Genomic DNA, 20,840 nt, shown 5'->3' with positions numbered 1-20,840 from the left:
ACCTTGTCTCAAAAAACAAGGTGGATGACTCCTGAGGAGCAGCATCTGAAGCTGACCTCCGTATGCACCCCTACACGCACATGCATGCATGTGCATGGATGTACATGCCCAGGTACCTACTCCCATGCTTAGGATTGTGGACTGACTTCCCCTCCCTGCTCCTTTATTACATAGGACAAAGCTGCACTGCTGTGATAAACACATGCCCAGGAAAGCCACTCCGTTTCCTTGGTGCTTATTTATTGTCTGGCATCCCCAACCTCATCTTGGGCTCTCTCCCATTCTGCTAGTGCTTTGGAACCTCAGGATTTCCTGCCTGGCCCCAGGTTACCCAGGCCTTCCACCTAGGGATGCCCTAATGCTGCAAAAGGGGTGTGGTTATTTTCCACCTGAAAACTCCATTGGTGGGTGAGGAAATCAAAGCCTTGCAGAGGCTGTGGTTTGGGTGCAGTCTTGTAAGGCACCCCCAAACAAAGGAGAGAAGCAAGGCTCGTAGGCATCTCAGCTGAGAGCCCTTCGTGAGCATCATGCGTCTAGATATTTTCAGTAGTTGGGCTGCGCGGTTGCTCATTTCACACCTCCATTTCATCAAGCCACAATCCTTCCTTGGGCTACATAACATTGAGTGCCGAGACTGAGGAATTTCTGTCTGTGGATTTGGCGTGGCTGGCGTGGCTTCTGTGGCATCCAAATCCACACCTGTTGGCATTACGGAGAAATTCCATGTTCTGTGTGCACCTGTAGGCCATTCTGGGCTATGAAAGCATCTTGGCACCTGGGTCCTGGATTGAATAACCTGGACCTCTTGGTTGCTCAGCCTTGACTTCCCCCTTGACTCCTTTCCTTGATATAATATTATTTCTTTGTGTAAAATCTGGCCACTTTGCTGGTGAACAGGAGGAGTAGAGATTTACCTGCTAGCTACGTTCAGTTTTCCTTGAGTTCCGTTTCCTTCCAAGCATGATTGGCTGCTTGATTTCTGGATGTCCAGTGTAGACCCTTCTTGGCAGATGTCTGGGGAATCCAATCAGAAGCTCCTCTTTCCTCAGTAGGTGCCTTGAAGTACCAGGGCACTTACTGAATTTCTGCTGTGTGCACTAGTGGTCTCTGGCTTGTCCTGCCCCTAGCCTCAGGGAGTTGCTGGTGTGTGCTGCCCTGGACCCCATGAACCAGCTCTTGATAAACTTCTGGCACTTTGCAAACCATGTCTAATGCTGAATGTCTTCTTAAGGGATCAGTTCCTTTGAGCAGGGCTCTGCCGGGCCACGTGTGTGTATATACACATGCATGTTCATACTGCACGTGGGAGAATCAGAGCTTTGTAGAAACATAATCTAGCATGTTTCCTCAGCACTTCTGCAGAAGGGTTGAATTTCATCTCATCTTCCAGTCTTTTATGGTTGTCCACTACTTATGGAGGTTAATCAGGAAGGCCCCGTGGCTGTCACTCAGTGGTCAGTGGACAAGTGGCAATCAATGGTTTCGAACAACTTTTGATGGCGGTCTTGTCATTTTGTAAGGTGAACTCTTTCAGAGCTCATCGTCAGAACCAGTTTCTAGCAACAGGCTTGTTGGCATTGTAGGGAGGAGGGGCAACCTATGGAGGAGAACATTTTCCTGGGCCTTTGTAAGATTGTTTCTTTGCAAACATGTCTCCGTTTTCTTGTTTTCTGCTAAGACATCTGCACAGTCTGAAATACAAGCTGATTGGGACATTCTCCTTTGTGCCTTATGTTTTCTCCGTTGTGTTGTATGTGATGCTTACACTTGCAAAATTAATGGTGAACCAACCCCCTATACCCTCATATTTTGCAGCTATTGTTTGATTTGCAATCAGTATTCACATTGATAATAAGAACTCTCTTTCTCTCCCTCTCAAAGGGTATATTTCCTGCTTCATATATCCATCTTAAAGACGCGATTGTTGAAGGAAAAGGGTGAGTCTTGTCTTGATATTCTAAAGACGAGTTAAAATGATGACATATGGAATTGCTACCAAATATGTGGTAGGTTAAGATGTGAGGTTTAAGTGGGACTGGAGAGATGGCTCATTGGTTAAGACTGTTCTTGTAAGGGGTATAGAGTTTGGTTTCCAGTACCCATGTCTGGTGGCTCACAACTACTTGTAACTCTAGGAAGGGAGCTTGTATTCATGTGTGTATGTGTGTGTGTGTGTGTATGTGTAATATATATATATATATATATATATATATATATATATATATATATATATATATTCGAGATAGTAAAAATAGTCATTATAAAAGCCAATAACTGTGTTTGACCGTGATGATTTAGGAGAATAAAGGGGCTTGCAATTCAATCATGTTGATCTTTGACCCATTAAGGAGTTCAAGGTTGGTGCCTTAGCTGTGGTCATCTCTTTGAAGCTGAGGTCTATTAGAGCAAGTGTGGGCCTCCTTGATGAACTACCCTGTCTGGCAGTGGCCACCCTGGGCGCTTAGCTGAACCTTTTTCTGAGTTTTTTTTTTTTTTCCTGGAAATCTTAGCAGGGTGTGATGCAGAGTTGGGGGTGGGGTGAGTGGTTGTTAAGTCGGGCCCCATGTGTATTCATGTGTCAGCTAATTGAGGTGTCTACCCCCTGGAGGTCATCAGACTGATGGGTAAGGTCCTTAAAGAGGACATTCCTAGAGCTGGAACCCATGCCAGGTGTGAACTGGGGGGGACAGCATTCAAATGTTTTCTTTTTTGGTCTCTGCTTCATCTTCACACTCCGTTAAATATGTAAATTATAAAATTACTAATCATATGATTACTGCATAATGACATCTCTTTGGCTGATTACAAAATTGCCTTTCTGAGCACTGTACTTTTAACATATGAAAAGGATGGCTTGGGTTCCTGCACTTCCCCGGCGCATAATTAGAGTGAAGGGAATAATTTAGAGGCTTGGATGGTGCTGACCTGCAAGATGGCATTTGTTCAGACAGATAAAATGTTTTGTATGCAAAATTCTCCAACGGAAGACAAAGTTGAGAAAGTTTTACCTTGTGATGGCAATAGCTGAAGTGTGCATTTAATGTGCTTCTACCTCTCAGGATCAAAATCCTTATATAAGTAGGCTTGTAAAGGAGTAGTAATATTTCAAAAGCTTTTTGAAGTATATAAAAGTGTGTCTCTCTGTGTGTATGTGCGTGTTTCCACACGCTCACATATATTTTCAGCAGCATACTATTATGGGAATGTGGAATTACCTGGATTGTGCCAGCAGGCAGACAGGCCCCTTGGTCTTCTGGGATCAGGTTTCAATGTAGTGAGCACCAAGAACAGTGTGCTGAGCAGCAATGATGCTTTCGGCCATCAGCCTTTGTTCTCCACACTCCTTTCCTGGCTCTGACCTTTGCTCCCACTGTGTCTGACTGTCCAGTGTCATGACGCCACCCCGCCCCGCGTTCCCCCCAGCCACTCCCCTACCGCCTCCCCCACTGCCGCCATGGTTTTTCTGCTGGAGAACCTGACATATAACCACTATCTCTTCGTTCCTTCTGGCTACCTTACAGACATCTGCTCTCTTCTTTTCTGGTCCTTCCTCTTGTCCAGTGCTGACTCGGCCACTCCTTCACCTCACTCTACCTGCTGATTTTTTTCAGGTTTATTATCATATTGTATTCATTCATACTCTATCCCCCCATTACACACACACTCTCTCTCTCTCTCTCTCTCTCTCTCTCTCTCTCTCTCTCTCACACACACACACACACACACACACACACATACACACACATACACATACACAGACACACACACACATACACACACACACACGCACACGCACACACACACTACACACACAATCACTTTGTATTGCCTATTCTTTCTCCCATGATTTTTTTCTTTCGTGCCCTCTCTCCTCCATGTCTTCTCCCTTGCCTGGCTGCTTTCTTCTTTCAGAACCCTGGCCACCATTCCCGCCTTCATGTTTGTTTCATGTCTGTGGCTATGATAATGTGCTTTTTAAATTTTGTCATAACAAAACAATTCCCATTTTGTCCCCTCCTCTGCTGACATAGGATTACCTGCAGCAATGGCTACTATTGATCACTGTTTTCTGGGAAGCTTCCTGTGGGCACTGAGACCCTTATATCCTTCCTCGCCTATCCCCTCACACACTACTTTCAGGGCTAGGACATTTTTGTTGGGCCCCTCCCTTGTAACACGGCCTGTTTCTCCCACACCTTGAAATGGTCTCTCCCTGCAGCTATTGCTAGAATCTGGGCTTCTATCCTTGATGTTTTTTGGACCTGTGGTTCACTTGGGCAGTGCTTAGTGACCTAAGACTCTCCAGGCAAGAATAGAATGTCACATGCTTATAATCCCAATTTCTAATTGGGAGGTAGAAGCAGGAGGGTCAGGAGTTCATGTCATGGCTACAAAGGTTACATGTCACCCTATCTCATCCACCCCAGCCTTTCCATCTCCCTAGAAAACCAGAGTAACTATTTCCAGCTCTGTGCCTGCTTTACCCCACTTAGTCTTTTAAAGAACTGTTTTAAATAAAAAACGGTGTGCATTCATGGTGTCTACTGTACTCTGAAGCACACACACATTGCCGAGTGGGAGTTCGGGCTAGTTCACACGAGGCAGTCGTGAGAGGCTGCCTTCTGGTCGGACTTGTCTGTGGTGAGAACACTTAAAGTTCAAGCTTCTAGCCATGCTTAAGTGTGTAGTCTGTTCTTAGGGACACCAGTCACCATGTGGGACAGCACAACTCTCGGATTTATTCTCTCTGTTTAATGATGTGTCCTTTCTTCAGCACGTGTCCCCTTCGCACCTACTGATGCCCACAGCCAGGGCTTTCCCCCTCCATCATACATCCGGGTGGGCAGGTTTCATTGGGGTAGCACCGTCCTGATCCTTCCTCTTCCTGGCCTGGTGACTTCCTCACACTTACACTGATATTTGGGTGGGCTCCTTCCCTCCATCTGATGATCTTGCCCACAGCTAATAAAAACAGGCGTTGGTCGCCTGTGCCTTCCTGACCTCTGCCACATAGGAATGATGTGATTTTTAAAAACCAGGGAAATAAAGACCATAAAGTAATGCATATGTTGGAAAAAGAGTTAAAGCCATGTCCAGGGCGAAATCTTCTGGTGGAAGGGAAAGGTCAGTAAGTAGTCGTGGGCGGGGCTGGATAGAGTCTCCGGGAACAATTGAAAGCTGTAATCACACTCACATTTCAGCAAGGATAATTGCTCCCCGCATCCTCGTATAATGAGTTGTGTACCTGGTAGACATGCGAAAATAATCTTGCCTCAAACCTGCATTTTAATGGCAGCCATCAGCTGGGTGTGATTTATGGCACTCTGAGATAGATGGGTGTGCACGTATCCTGAGTATATTTTCCACTTCTCAGCCCATGGCATTTTGAAGACTTTCAGGGGCTCGTCTTTCCCCGCTTCATCTTACCCCACATCACGCGGTTCATGGTTTAGAGGCATGGTAACACGTAGAGATCCCCTATGAACTTGTCGTTCATAGGTGTGTCTGTTCACACATGTGAACATATGGTGTTTGTGTGCTTCCCCCATCTGCTTAACCATTGAGCTCTCCAGCCCCTTGTAGGGACTCAATCAGGTGCAGCTCCCAATCAAGCCACAGAATCTGCTACTCTCTCCCTCTGTCACCCCAGGCAACATGAAACCGTCATCCCGGGGGACCTCCCCCTCATACAGGAAGTCACCACAACACTGCGAGAGTGGTCCACCATCTGGAGGCAACTTTACGTGGTAAGAAATGGGATGCTTGGGTAACACTTAAAAAGGGCGCTTCTTTTCCCTCCCTGGGAACCTGGAGAGGGGAGCCTCTGAGGCAGGGTCTTGCTTCTCAAGCAGCATGATCATCGTTCTGACTGCTGTTGGGAACCCTGTGGCCTTTGACCTTTGTTGTACTGGGATGCAGTTAGCTCACTGTATTTAGTAAACTGAACTAAAATGGAAGTTGATCATGGATCCCTCTTACTTTGTGTTAGGCAAGGGGGCTGTAGCTGCTGTCAGCCCTTCGAAGGAGGGGACCAGTTTGATGTCACCTCTGGGTGTATATTTCGATCATGAAAATTAAAATCTACTTTTGCATGGAAATCACTTAATTTTGGAGTCTTAGGAAAGGGTTACTACTAATTATTGTATTTTTGCCACTGACTACCTGTAAGTGATGGGTCTTAGGGTCTGAGGAGTATGATGGTCTTGATGTATGGTGTCCGAGGTGAGGTGGGGAACATTTCACATCCTGGCTCTGTGTACAGTTGTCCAGTTCTTATTAATGCAGAGAAGTCGGAGCTCTGACATCTTCCATTTCATTTTCCCTTGGGGCATTTCTTTGCACATAAATCCATATTTGCCGAAGATTACCTTTTGTTAAGCCCGTATTTCTATTCAGACTGTTGATTTCTCATATGCTAATGTTATTATCACCGAGCAAGGGCCCTGGGAGGAAGTCAGTGCGTTAATTTCTCGGGAACATAGAAAACTTCCTCAAGTCTCCACAGCTGTTCGCTGGGCAGGCGTGTTTTTGATTATACAGTGGCTTCCTATAAATGCGCAGTAATAAGCCCTTGTGGTAATTGTTAATCAGATGTACTCACAAACCTAAAAGCATGAAGTTAGCCATGAATGTTTTGCGTAAATCTGAGCATTTTTATGGTGGGTATTTCATGTTCAACTTAGCGATTTTTAAACAAAAATGCGATCACACAACAAGCGTGAGTTGCCATGGACAAATCCGTGAGTGGACAGCGTGGGTCTCCCTGCTGCAGAGTCAGCATCCTGAACCATCCCCTTGTTCCTTCTGCAAATGGCACATTCACCTCTGATGGGTTGGTGTTGTTAGATTTGCAAAAAGCCAAGTCAAAGGTGGTTCTAAATATTTAGATGCATTCTTTCGGTTCTTCTCTAGTGGTAGACTTGTCAGCAAAACAGGTATGAATTTTATATGATGTTAAGAGAGATGGATGGGCAGGGGGTGTTAGTGAGATGAAAAGAAACATGTTTTTCAGTAAATTCTTAATTTCCATCTCTTTTAGCTTTCATCTAAGGAATCAAAATTAGGAGTGTGGCATGGTGGGGTGCACTTGTCAAGTGAAAGCAGGGAGGTTCAGAGTTCATGGCTGCAGTCTCTGCCCTGCCCCACTTTCTGTAGTTCTTGGCACATTGTCTGGTCTCGATGAATAACTGGGAAAAAATAGTCTAAGGATGAGGCTAGCCCAGGCTACCTTATCTTAAAACAACAGCAACAGATAAAAACAAAGGAAAAGAAGGAAAAGTAAAGGAAGAAAATAGAATGATATTCTGAGAGCGGCCTGGGGAGATGCTCAGCAGTGAAGAGCACTTGCTGTTTCTCTGGAGGACCAGAACTTGATTCCCAGCACTGTGTCCGGCTATTCATAGCGCTAACTCCTGGGGGAATCAGACACCCTCTACTGTCCTCTGTGCACTGCCCCCCCCCCCCACTCACCCACACTGTAATATAAAGACCCAAGTCTGGAACATAAGATAACTTGTCAGAGTGCTATATGTGGGGTAGGTGGTAGGGTTGTTTTAGAAACTTCTAGAAAGAGGAGTTTCAAATGGTTTTCAAACAAGAGATAGGGAGTGGTTCAGATAGTATAGAGTGGTGCTCTTTTTTGAAGACAGCAATTCCGCTTTTTACTTTTGATGGAATCATGGTGCTTAAAATATAATTATTAAGTCCTACTTGAGTGTTCAGAGGCAGAACATTGCAGACAGCCTTAGTCTCCTTAATGGATTGTACCAACAGCTACAAACATGCATGTTTGTTTTTTGTACCACAAATCCAATACACAAAAAGGGAGACGAGCCAGTTTTCTTTTGACATAGAAGCAACAAGAGTATTCACGGATAGATACTTGTTACCACTGTGTGTTATGAGGGTCACAGTGTCTCAGGGAAGGCTGGTGCAGGATGGCCTATGTGTCAGCTGACAGCATGGTTTTGGAACACAGGGTATTTTGAAGACTGTCCCTCTAGGTGAGCAATGGGCTAGCATTGTTATGGAGAATAAGATGGTCAGCGCTTCCAGGTATGTCCAACCTTTTGACATTGTGACATGTCAGTCTTTGTTAACTACAAAGTCTCAGGCTCCACAATGGAGCCATGAAGTTAGACAAAAAGAGTCTCTAATGTTTTAAGTGAGTTGATAGTTTTATGTTAGACCACCCTTACAGGGGTCCTTGGCTGCATGGACACACCTTCAAGCATTGGCCGTGCACAGGGTGATGCTGGGGATTACAGGCCATGCTGAGGCTCAAGGTTCTGTTCTTGTTGTGTGTTTTATGACTGGGAATGTCGGATGTAGGCTGAGGAGGTGTGAGGCATGCTGCTGCTTGTCTTTCAGTGTCTGAGAGGAACCAAATCCTATATGATGTGTTCTATTTGATGCGAGACTCTGCTTTTCATTGGAGAGTTACAGAATCCCAAGAAGCAGTATCTATTCTCCTTGTATCTGAAGAACTATCCGTTTGATATGATCTCAACTGTGCTGTTTTTTCTTTAAACCAGAACCTTTACAGTTGCCTTTCCCCCCTCTATAGCTAGATAATAGAGAGATGTTTCGAAGTGTGCGACACATGATCTACGACCTTATTGAGTGGCGGTCACAGATTCTTTCTGGAACTCTGCCCCAGGATGAGCTCAAAGAGCTGAAGAAGAAGGTCACGGCCAAAATTGATTATGGAAACAGGTTTGTTTATTTAAAAGATGATTTCATGCTTAAATTCTCCAATATAATAGCGCAACCCTAAGACAGGAGGATGTCTCAATCACGTTTTATCATAAACTCAAATGGCTTACATCCTAATCTGGTTTACCCAGTCCCTCTTGAAACCATTGCTTCAAGGTCTTCATGGTGTAAGTGGTGGAGTCGTGGAGCTGGGCTGGGGGACCTGTCATTTTTGCTGTTTTGTCCCACGCTGTTGTGATCTTCTGTGCAGTTTTTCTCTCCACTCACAGCCTCTGACACTGGCATTTGACACTGACTGTAGATGGGCAGTAGTAAGCCCTGGACCACTCCCTGTGGCTCCCTTGGTCGGAATGCCAGACTAGATGTTAAAAGTCACCATGAAACTTGTCCCTGGGGTTGACATACCCGATCTAACAGAAGCACAGCCCTTTTGAATCGCAATTGAGATCAACTCCACATTGTGTTTTGGAAAAGTTTCCATTTATGAGAAGCTCCCACCCTGGTTTACTTGAGCGTCTTGAGAGGTGGCTCTCTCACTCCTGAGGAGAGCATGTTCTGTTGTTAGCTGCCGGGAACATGGCTATTTTAGTCCTAGTTCTGCCGTATCAGTCGCCAGGGTAAAATCAGGGTCTCTCCCACCTGCTGCCTGTTGGCTTGTTCACATAATGTAGAGTTGCAGAAAGCCTTAAAAGTGGCTAGGTCTTGCATTTCCCTGAGGCTTCTTTATCTCAGAATTGCTTGGGGGAGGTTTCAGTCTGGGGACCCATTCCTGGGATTCTGAGTTCTGGTGTCTGGAATTAGCTCAGTCAGACTGCTGTTCAGGTAGTGGAAAAATTAAGGTGTCATCCACACGCGTTCCCATTTTTACACCTGAGAATGTGGCGGTGAGCTCAGGATTTGCCCATCAGCTCATTGAGTTTTTAGGTAAGCCATAAGATCGTTCTGTAATTTACATCATTTTGTTTTCTGGTACCCCCCTTTCCCCCGTTTTCATGTGTGAAAGCTCCCCAATATTACATTATGTGTGACTTTATTTATTATCACCTCCAAGACCAGAGATTCCAGGTATAAGATATTAGATACTGTTTCAATGAAGCCTATTGCAAGACCCCCTGCTTGCGAAAGCAAACCTTTGGAGCTCTGATTTTATTTTCTGTTGGAGGAGCCTGTTTTTGAAGTTAGGTTCAGAGACCACCTGCTTAATCTGGCTGCAGGAAACCACCTAAGTACATTACACCATGGAACAATCTTGTTAAGACAGAAAGTGTTTCCAAATGTAATTTACTGCTTTGATAGGAAATACAACCTTATTAAGACAAGTTTGCCTGAGGACTGCAGGCCAGTCTTCCTCCGCAGCCCATGCTCTCTACTTATCTTCCTCCTTCCTCCTGGAGATCGCGAAGTAATGCTAATAATTCAAATAAAATAGAAGTGGAGGGCGTTGGACTGTAGGATGATGGTCTGCTCTCTGAGGAAGCAGTTTGTTGTTCTCAGCCCTATCACTCATGCGTTCTTACTTATCCCCTTTACCTGAGTAAGAAGGTGTCCAGGGAACTGTGGTAAATGTGGTCAAGGTCATCACGGTCAGTTTCGCTACAAAGATGGCGGTGCAAAACAGGCACACGTGCCCGCACACACACACATACACCGAGACAAACATGCACACACACCTACACCCAGATATACCTAAACAGGTTTACAGCCACACTTGCCCATAGAAACCTACATGTACATCCAGACACACACACAGAGATACAGGGACATCCTCACACTGATTTCATGGGGAGGTATCCAGCCCCTTCTGTAGACCCTTTGCCATCTTATGGGACTAGTCTCTACTCTTGTTATGGATAGATCAGCACTCCTCACACCGGTGTTTTGATTACAGAGACCAATGCAGACCGGTTGATGTAACTGACTGTCTTATCTGGTGGCGGTGGTGCTTTGGCAAGACCATGTCCATCTTCTTTATCCTTTAGATGTTTGGTCTCAGTCACATAACTAGTTTCAGTGAGCTTTGGTTTCATTTTTGGTGAAGTGACAATGACCACCACATGATGTGTACAATAAGCTGGCAAATGGCTTGATCTATATCTTCCTTGAGGGGGCCTCACCAGGTATGGCCCATAGGACCTTGTGGCTGGGCCTCCAGGAGCTCACCTGCAACACCCACATACCATTGACCATAATCACTCCGTGCTAACCTCACCCACCTCAGAGCTTATACCATCCCTACACCAGTGACCTCACTCACACAATGCTGACCCCGTGATGCTGGGATTGACTTTTAGAGCAGGGTCAGGGTTGGGATAAGTTAGTCACATCTGAGAGGTTTTGCTTTGTCAGTGAACTATGGTATTGAGACAGCTAGTGATCCCTTGCAAGACTTTCTGCCCTCATGGCCCCATGGATGGTATGCATGTTCAGGGTGCAGTAGTGAGCTCTGGGTGTCTACAGATTTCACAGTTATTAGTCATGCACACTTCACTTGGACTTTCAAGATGTATAAGTTCTGATTGGAAGGTGAAGGCCTTATTGAAATAAAATGCAGGCAACATTGAGTAATTTCTTTCTCCCATTGTGACACATTTTGAGTTATGGCAAGCAGCACCACAGAATGACATTCTCTGATACTTGTGGATGAATCCCAGCTTCTGAGGCATTTTCATCTGCTCAGTGGCTGGAGTGCTGACGTTGTCCATGGGAATTCACTCCCTGGATTCAGCTTCTCTCCTCTCTGAATTCTTGGTCTTCTAGAATTCTCGATTTGGACCTGGTGGTGAGGGATGAAGATGGGAACATTTTGGATCCAGAACTGACGAGCACCATTAGCCTCTTCCGAGCACATGAAGTGGCCTCGAAACAAGTCGAGGAACGGCTGCAGGAAGAAAAAGTGAGTTCACTGCTTCAACATGTGCATCACATGGGGTTTGTGTTTCTTAGTGACTGGGTTGAATAGTGGAGAATGTCAAGGAAGCCTAGAATCAGCACTAAAAAGACCCAGCCTCCCCGCAAAGCAAGTGCCCAGTGTTTTTTCCAGAAAAGGAGGCACGGGATGGAGCCAAGTGGTATGGCACAACCTGTTAGTTTAGCAAGTATTAGTCAGTCGTTTGCCAAATTCCAGAGATTGGTGACACAGTGACGAGTGACACTCAGAGTCCTTGGGTGACATCATTCTAGAGAGGACCCTCAATGAGAGCCAGTCAGTACATGTTTGTTGATACGTGCGAGGCCCATGTTCTTGCAAACACGCAGCATGAGCTGCTGCGGGATGGCTGTGTGGCTTGAGAGCACACAGTGGGGACACGGAGTGGCTGTGTGAGCAGTTGGTGCCTTTTCCCTGTTCTATCGGGGATTAAAAGGATCAAGGGGTATTGCTCAGGTTGCTCACATTGACTTTCTACCTTTCTGTTTGTAGTCTCAAAAGCAGAATATGGACATCAATAGGCAAGCAAAGTTTGCAGCGACCCCATCTCTGGCCTTGTTTATTAACCTCAAGAATGTGGTCTGTAAAATAGGAGAAGACGCCGAAGTCCTCATGTCTCTTTATGACCCCATGGAGTCCAAATTCATCAGGTAGGTGACTTCCTCATTGCAAGCCTCGGTGAGGAAAGTTACTCCTTTCTCATGGCTGTGACTTAAATACCCAACAAGAAGCATCTTCATGTGGAAGGGTTTATTCTGACCCGCAGTGTGAGGATGTGGTCCTGCATGGTGATGCTCTAGCACTGGATGTGGTTCTCAGTTCAAGTAAATGTGCCTGTTAGTTTTTTGTCAACTTGACAACAAGCTACAGTCATCTGGGAAGAGGGATCTTTAATTGAGAAAATCCTTCTATCTTGTCCTTGTGTTGCAGGGAGGGGCCACTTGTTCATCCTGGCCCCCCTTCCCCCCCAGCTAGCTTAGCCCCAAAATAATCACACAGAAACTGTATTATTAAATCACTGCTTGGCCCATTAGCTCTAACATCTTATTAGCTAACTCCTACATCTTTATTTAACTCATTTCTATTAATCTGTATATCACCACGAGGTCATGTCCTACCAGAAAAGTTTCAGCACATCTACCTCTGGCCGCAGATCCATGGTGTCTCTCTGACTCTGCTTTCTTCCTCCCAGAATTCAGTTCTGTGTCTGCCTACCTAACTTCTGCCCTATCAACAGGCCCAAAGCAGTTTCTTTATTAACTAATGAAAGCAACACAAAGACAGAAGGACCTGCTACATCAGTCTAGGGTGTGTTTTCTTGATTAAATGACTGATCTGGGAGATCCTAACCCAGTGTGGATGGTGTCACCTGTGGGAAAGTAGTCTTGGGTTGCATAATAAACAATCTGAGCAAGCCATGGAGAGCAGGCGAGTAAGCAGTGTTCCTCCATGGCCTCTGCTTCGGTGCCTACCTCCAAGTCCTGCTTTGAGTTCCTGCCCCGACTTCTCTTCAGGAAGGACTGTGAACTGCCAGATGAGATAAGCACTTTGCTTCTCATGGTTCTTCAAGTCATGTTTTGCACAGCCATAGAAAGCAGACAAATGTAGCCTACAAGTATCGCCTTGCTTTTTGCAAACAAATGGTCTAAGAATGTCTTCTGTGACTTACGCCTCTTTGCTATTTCTCCAAGATGATTGACTAGTGTGTATGTCGCTCATTTCCTCTTGCCACACAAAGACTCAGAATAAATATCTATTGAACAAAAGTATTGTGAGTACATTGGTCCTCAATAAAACTTTCTCTTTATCCTGATGAAAAAAAGTATGATTGAACTATGTGGTGTGTGTGCATATCTATGTATCAACACTTCTGTATTTTCACATGAACTATCAAAATTTAAACATGTAGTATCTGCAGGAAACAGCACATAGGTGATTTTTTGTTCTCACTTCTGATAAGTGCATTCTTTCTTCTTGATGGAGATGCCGTTTGTATTTTATGGCTTACTTGGCTTTTCGAAGGCTCTGAATTAAATATACATTGTTCCAAATTCAATACACAGTTCTGTATTGTCATTCTAAATGGACAGAGAAGCTTTTCATATTATAAACACTGAAATGTCATTCTCAAATGTTTCTGTTATACAGATAACCCATGTCATAGAAAGTGAAAGGCTGCTCGTAGAGTGTCTGCTTGGCAGAGTCTCTCTGTGACCTCAGTGTTCATAAACTTGTGGTCAGGGGCATAGGGGACCTCCATGTTGTTAATTATGAGGTCTTATGGGACACATTTGGTACCTGTCTATGTTTGGAAGATTAATTTGCTCCTGTTTTTTTCCCCAAGTGAAAACTACCTGGTCCGCTGGCCTAGTTCAGGATTACCGAAAGATATCGATCGGTTACATAACTTGCGTGCTGTGTTTACGGTGAGTCCATCCATAACTGTGGGTTGAGTGCCTTTGTGTCCTGTTCTCATTATTGTTTTAGGGAGTCTTCTCAGCACGGAATGTGCTGAGTGCCTGGGGGTGGCTGTGACACCGGCTAACCCAGGAATCACTGAGTCCTTTTTGGAAGTTTCTGAGTTTTATCTTTGCTTAGCATCACTATGAGACTGGTTACTTCATACCCCAGAGGTTGTCTCTGTAGCTCGTGTCTTCAGTTCATTTAGCCAAGTGTCTGCTGTTCCTTTATTCCCTCTTGTCATATGAATAACATTAAATATCTTAGCTGGTCTGAGAATAGCCTTTTGATCGTTTTTACGACCTTTTCAATTGGACTTGTGTTGAATCATGGTTCTCCATAATAATTTATGGAAATTAATATTTCTAGGATCTTGGGAGCAAAGACCTGAAAAGGGAGAAAATCAGTTTTGTCTGCCAGATTGTCCGAGTTGGTCGCATGGAACTGAGGGACAGCAACACAAGGAAGCTGACTTCTGGGCTGCGGCGACCTTTTGGCGTGGCTGGTAAAATCCATGTCCCTGTGTTCCTTGAGACCATTCACTTTGAGAAAGAATAGCGGACCCCTTGAATTTATGGACTTTGCTACTGGAGAGAAAACATTGTCTATTGGTTCTTTTTTATACAGTTTGGAGCTCACCCGCTGTATCTACAGTGCTTCAGATTCAGATTCAGATTCAATCTGCTCTAGTGTGAAAGCAGATCCCAGCTTTGACAGGGAGAGACACTGAATCACTTGCCCACACTGTGCGATGTCAGCACTGGGGCCTTGCTGGACTCAATGCTTGATTTAGTAGTGGACAGACACAGTCTGACTCTGCGAAGGCACAACACAGCTAACACATGCGCTATTTACTGTCCATATCTCTGCTTGGTGTTGGTGGCTGGACAAGAAAGTGAGAGCCTGGTTATCTGGGTCAGGAAAGCTGAGTGTCCCCACTAGGTGACTTCTTTCAATATTAGTAGCTTTTCTCATAAAGTAGAGAAGCAGTTTTCTTTATTAGCGTTGCAGGGGAACTCTTTCCCCCACTTCTCTGACGCTTAATGTCCATGGGTTTTAGGAATGATGCTGCTCTGGTTTTATCCCGTTGCCGTGATAAAACATTATGACCAAAAGCAACTTGGAGAGGAGAGAGTTTATTTACTTCCAGGTCACAATCCATCATGTGTGAAGTCAAGGCAGTTCAAGTCAAAAAGTTCGTAGCTGGAACTGTGGAGGACCTGCTTGCTGGCTTATCCTCTGTGCTATTTATGCTTATGCTCCGCTAGCTTTCATACACACACACACACACACACACATACACACACATACACACACACACATACATACACACATACACACACACATACACATACACATACATGCACCCATACATACACACACATACATACACATACACACAAACACACATATACATACACATATACACATACATACACACATACACATACATACATACGTACACACATACACATGCACACACATATACATACACACATACACATACACACACACACATATATATACACACATACACACACATACACACATGCACATACATACACACATACACACATACATACACACACATACACATACATACACACACACACACACACACACATATATCAGGGAATGGTAATACCCATAGTGGGCTAGGCCTTCCTACTTCAATTATGAATCAAGGCATCACACATAGACTTACTCTCAGACAACCTGATAAAGGAAACACTCAACTGAAACACCCTTTTCAGGTGATTCTAGGCAGTTCCAAGCTGACGGTGTTAAGCAGGACACAGAATAGTGATATGGGGAGAATTCTTGATTCCTGATACTCAGGTGTTGTTTCTTGTATAGATAGTGATCAAAGACAGTCTTTGCTTGGCTACCAGGAAACTCAGCACTTCAGTTTTCCTCCATTAAATAGACTTATTTTTAGAAAAAATTGTAGGCCTTGGAAGAATTGGGTTGAAAAAACAAATAGCTCCCATACACTTGGCCCTGCTCCCAGTATCTGCCATAGCTCTATCACCGGTGACTGTTACGTTTACGACAGGCATTGAGCATATTCTGTGGCCTTCCCCGGAGTCTGCAGTTTATAGGAACATTTGGTGTTGGCATTGTGTATTCTGTCAGGTTTTGTGTGTATGTGTATGCCAATGCGTGTGTGGGTGTATGCGTGTGTGTTTACATGTCCTTGTGTGTACATGTGAACGTGTGTGATGTGGACATCACAGGGCAAAGGTAGATGTCTTCCTCCATCACTTGCTTGACACCTTCTTTTTGAGACAAAGTCTCCCCTTGAATCTGGAGCTCATTGATCTGTCAGTTGAGCCCTAGGGCCTAGGGGTCTTCTTGTCTTCTCCTCCCATGCCCACCCTGCCAGGGCTGTATTACAGCCACACACCACCAAGTCTGACTTTTACTGGGGGCTGGGATCACACTCTGGCCCTCATGCTTTTGCAGCAAGCAGTTTACCTGTTGAGTCTTCTTGTCAGTCCTGTTCTATGGGTTTTGACAAATGGATGGTGTCCACCATCCCAGTCCTAAACCTGGAGAGTTTTGTTGAGTGGTTGGGCTCTCCAGTGGGCTGTCCCAGTGGCTTTATTTTCCATGGTGAGATATTGAGACTGGACTTGCTCTTCCAGGGGTTTTCTCTTCTGGGAGAAGCTTGGCATTTTTATTCCCGAGTCCTTGAACACACTCTCTAACTTACTCTTATTTTTCCAAGCCTGTAGCATCATTTTCATATTTAACTGAGATGCCTGTGACCAGAACTTTCTTTCTCTTGGTCCCACCTGCAGGGCAGTTTTAGGGAAATGCTGTCTTTTTTTTGTCCCAGGGTTTTTTATTCTTCCCCAGAGCCATCAGAGAGATCTGTGACATGATAATGTAAGTTACATCTTCAGCCAGGGATATTGCAGGTTCTCTGGTTATTAGATCACTGTGGAGATCCTGCTGATAAGTTCCTGTGAGGGCATTGTTAGATTTCTGAAAGCAAAGATTTAGCCCGAGGCAGAGAGTCAGTCAGTCAGTCTCTCTCTCTCTTGATTAAAATGGGGATTTTCCTAGCATTTTCAGGTTTGGTTGTGATGTTCTGGGAAGTCCTGAGGGATGAAGCGTGGGCAGATACTTGCTGGTGTTGCTATGGCTTCTCTATGCCTATAACAGGCTTTCCATTTGCTTGGTGGAGGCTGGTGTTGGGTCACAGCCTCTCTGTTCCTGGACTTCCCTGGAGCCAGAGTCTAGAGTATATGCTAAATTAGGGCCAGCAGATCTGATAGCCCCCTGTCCTTGAAGGTGCCACTTGTGTTAAATGAGAGGATACTGTTAGTTGAGCCTAGGTCTACTGTGTTTTCCCAGGTCCTTGCATCTCTGGCTTTGAGGCCATAACCATTGCTCCTGATGTCCGCTCTTCACTGCGGTGTTTACTTGCATCCCTGGTTACCCACCTGGACTGACCTTTGCTTTTTTCTTTTTGGGTCTTCTCTATCTGGTTCTCTGGGCATGAGACAAACTCTAGCCCCCCTGCCCTGCTGTTGTCTAAATTCTTGAGAGATGAGCCTCTATCTCTCTGATGTCTGATTGGCTGCAGGGACCTTGCATCTGTAGCGCTATGATGTTCCCGTGTGAAGTGCTGCAGAGGCCCTCGGAGGCAGCTGTATCATCCGTCGTTGGGCTGTGCAAATGTCCATTCTCACGACCTTTGAGAAGGACCACTGCTTCTTTCTACAGTGTTTTTTATACTCCTTCTTCCTACTCGGGCGCAGTGCAGGCTCTTTCATGTTTGTTCCAAGCACCTAGCACTCTGGCCTCTGCAGTCACCTGAGGACCAGCTCTCTGAATTGATACCTGGCGCTTCTGCTTTCTGCCCTGAAACAGAGGGTGAACATTTTATCCTATGCCTTTATTATGTAGACTTAATTTTTTTTTTCAAATGGCCCATTGCAGTGCCCCAGCCTACCCCATCCCCCTCCGTATGTGTTGGTATGCAGCATCCTCAGGAGCATCTTCTCCTTTCCTGGCCCAGTCTTCTGACTCCCACAGAGCTCTCACCCCTCTCCTGACCACCTAGCCACAGGTTCCCTTTCTTATTAGGGAACCCTCTTCTCAAACTTGAAAAGGGAGACTGACTTTGTGGTAATGGGATTCTACCCATTCATATGCAGCTTTGTGTCCATGTGCACAAATTTAATTTTGAGGCTTTTTTTTTTTTTTAACAACAATCTCTGTTCATCTGTGTCAACAGAGCTGGTGCTGGCAAAGGAAAAAAGCATTCATGCACCTTTAAGCCTGCGGGTTTTAGTTTTTTATTGAAAATAATATGTCACGATCCTTTTTGTTAAAACATTTGATAATGCAAAAGTGATTGGCAGTGGTGTGAAAAATCATGGAAATTTATATGGAAAAGAAAGATAATTAAATAAATCATTCATAATTTGACACAGTCAGGGTAGTACCTCAATTTTATTCTTGGTGTGCCTTTTTTCTAACTTCTCCTACTTTTGTGGGAAAACCTGGCCAGGGGATCAATCTTGGATCGTGCCATTATCCTGTGTGCAGCCCTGGTTCAGTGCCTGATTTGATAGAGATATATAAGACAGCAAACACTAACCGATATTAGGTCCTTTTGTGTCTAGCTTGTTTGTTTGATAGAGATACATAAGACAACGGCAGCAAAACACTAATATTAGTTCATATTGTGTCTGACTTGTTTGTTCATTGACTTTTTCATGTCTTGGTTTCTTTTTACCAACTTCACTATTTGTCATGTGTTAGTGCACTTTTTACATGGTCCAACACTTAACATCATATTATGGATGCTTCCAGTTATAAAATATTGTTCAGGAGTTAGAGGTTCGGGGGCTACAATCTCTAAATGTACAGTCCTACTAACAGTCCGTTTACCTTGGAGCTCAGGGTATTCATTCACCTTTGTGGTAGAGCGCTCTTCAACCCAGGCACCCAATTTGATTGGTTGCTGAATAAGAGGGTATGTGGTCCTCAATGTCCCTGTTTTGTACCCAACTGATGGCAGAGAAGTTGCATTGATGTGTTGTGTCATCAATGACTTTATATGCAGGTCCATGTTGCTGCCTCTCCTTTGGAGCCTGCTTCTCCCTCTTGCCTCCTGCTCTCCTTATGGTGTATTCCTGTTCCTCCATTGCTCTCCTCCTCTCTGTATCCTTGCCCTTTGCTGTGTCACTATTACTTGGTCTGCTATCTCCTTACCCTTGGTCATGATCACGTTGACTGCAGCCAGAATGGGCACTTTGGGTAATGGTTTCTTTCCCTGTCCATAACACAGCATACCTCTTCTCCCTGGTGGAAACCCCATGCTGGCAGGATAGAGAGACCCAGGGTTGGCAGTTTCATGTCCTCTTTTGGCAATGGGTATCTGTGGTGGATAGCTTCGGTTTGTCAACGTGACATAACCTAAAATTACCTGGAAAGAATTATCTAGTACAAATTATCCAATGGGCATGTCTAACAGGGACAGTTTTAGTTTTGAATTGACGAGGAAACATCTGGGCTCACTGTGGGTAGCACCATTCCTTAGGCAGGAGTTTTTTTAACTATATGACTGAAGCAAGCAAGCATGCATGCAAGCGACTAATCAGGCCTGTGTGCCTTTTTTTATTTTGTTGCTGCTCTTGACTATGGATGTGATGTGACTACCAAGTGAACCCTCTCTTCTCCTTGTTGCTTTTTGTCAGGGCATTTCATCAGAGCAACAGAAATGGTGTTGGAACAGGTTCTTTCCCCATCCAGAGCACACTGAGGTCTTCCTGGGCACATACCATGACTTGTATGATCCCTGAGGAAATTCTTGTGCCTTTGAGGTTTTGCTCATGAGGCTTAGGATGGGAGGAGATATGGTCATTAATAATAGCAAGCTGGACAAAGGCTGTTTCCCACATGTGTATGCGGCCTCAGCTCCTGCCTTGCTCCTTTGCTGTGTACTTGTACATTCTTGCTAAGCCTAAGTGTGTTCTGACGCAGATATCTGGAGACTTAGCAAGGGCATCAGATAATCTACAAGAACTACAGTTAGCCTGTGACAGAGAGAGGGGTCTCCAAAGAACTAGGAAAGCCACCCATTTGGTATGAATTGACAGTCTGATTTCTGCCCGACTGTCCTGGGCGTGGCCGGCCGAGTGAAAAATCAAGAAACTCAATGTTTCTTCATTATGAGAGACAGGCTTGTGAGCATGTGCATGTGACCTTGGGTGAGTGCTGGATGACTGTAGTGAGGACCCTGTCGAGTGAAGACCTGATCTTGGTCGGTCCTTTTCACAGCAGCTGTTAGTCAGCGCTCCAGTTATCTGGGATGTGCTCACCTGCATCCCTGCACACACATGTTGGTTCGTAGACCAACAGCCCCACGGGTTCAGTGCACCATGTGATGGTTTTCCCTGTGGCTTCCTGAGCTCCGCAAGGGATGCCAGTGCTGCCGTTCTTGCCCTGCAGACCTTTATGTTTTCTGCATGTCATAGTTACTTTTGTTGCTGTGCGACAAGTACCCTTTATGGTGGCCTCAGGAAGGAAGGGTTTATTTTGATTGGCAGTTTAAGGATACAGCCTGCCACTGTGTGGAAGTAGCAAGGCAATAGAAATTGGAGGCAGCTGGTCACACTTGGAGGCATAGTCAGAAAGCAAGAAGGCAGATAGCAAGCAGGGCCATGCTATAAAACCTCAGGATTCACTCCCAGTGGCCACTTACTTCAGCAAGGCTCCA

At 45.0% G+C, this 20,840-nt stretch overlaps 1 protein-coding gene across 2 annotated transcripts in view; it reads left to right on the top strand.

Moving 5' to 3' along the window:
- The window catches only part of Dock1 (dedicator of cytokinesis 1), a 502,998-nt gene that overhangs the window by 58,932 nt on the left and 423,226 nt on the right, over nucleotides 1-20,840 (top strand). For both annotated transcript variants that reach the window (XM_085693243.2, XM_085693242.2), the window contains exons 4-10: nucleotides 1,882-1,937; nucleotides 5,651-5,747; nucleotides 8,567-8,715; nucleotides 11,473-11,608; nucleotides 12,134-12,291; nucleotides 13,986-14,067; nucleotides 14,471-14,606. In XM_085693243.2, coding sequence (XP_085549369.1) covers nucleotides 1,882-1,937; nucleotides 5,651-5,747; nucleotides 8,567-8,715; nucleotides 11,473-11,608; nucleotides 12,134-12,291; nucleotides 13,986-14,067; nucleotides 14,471-14,606 — 814 coding nt within the window. The remainder of the gene's footprint in view (nucleotides 1-1,881; nucleotides 1,938-5,650; nucleotides 5,748-8,566; nucleotides 8,716-11,472; nucleotides 11,609-12,133; nucleotides 12,292-13,985; nucleotides 14,068-14,470; nucleotides 14,607-20,840) is intronic.

The sequence above is a fragment of the Myodes glareolus genome, chromosome 7, assembly GCF_982192425.1.
Source record: "Myodes glareolus chromosome 7, mMyoGla1.1, whole genome shotgun sequence".
Taxonomy (NCBI): Eukaryota; Metazoa; Chordata; class Mammalia; order Rodentia; family Cricetidae; genus Myodes; species Myodes glareolus.
This window is presented reverse-complemented; position numbering and strand designations above follow the sequence as displayed.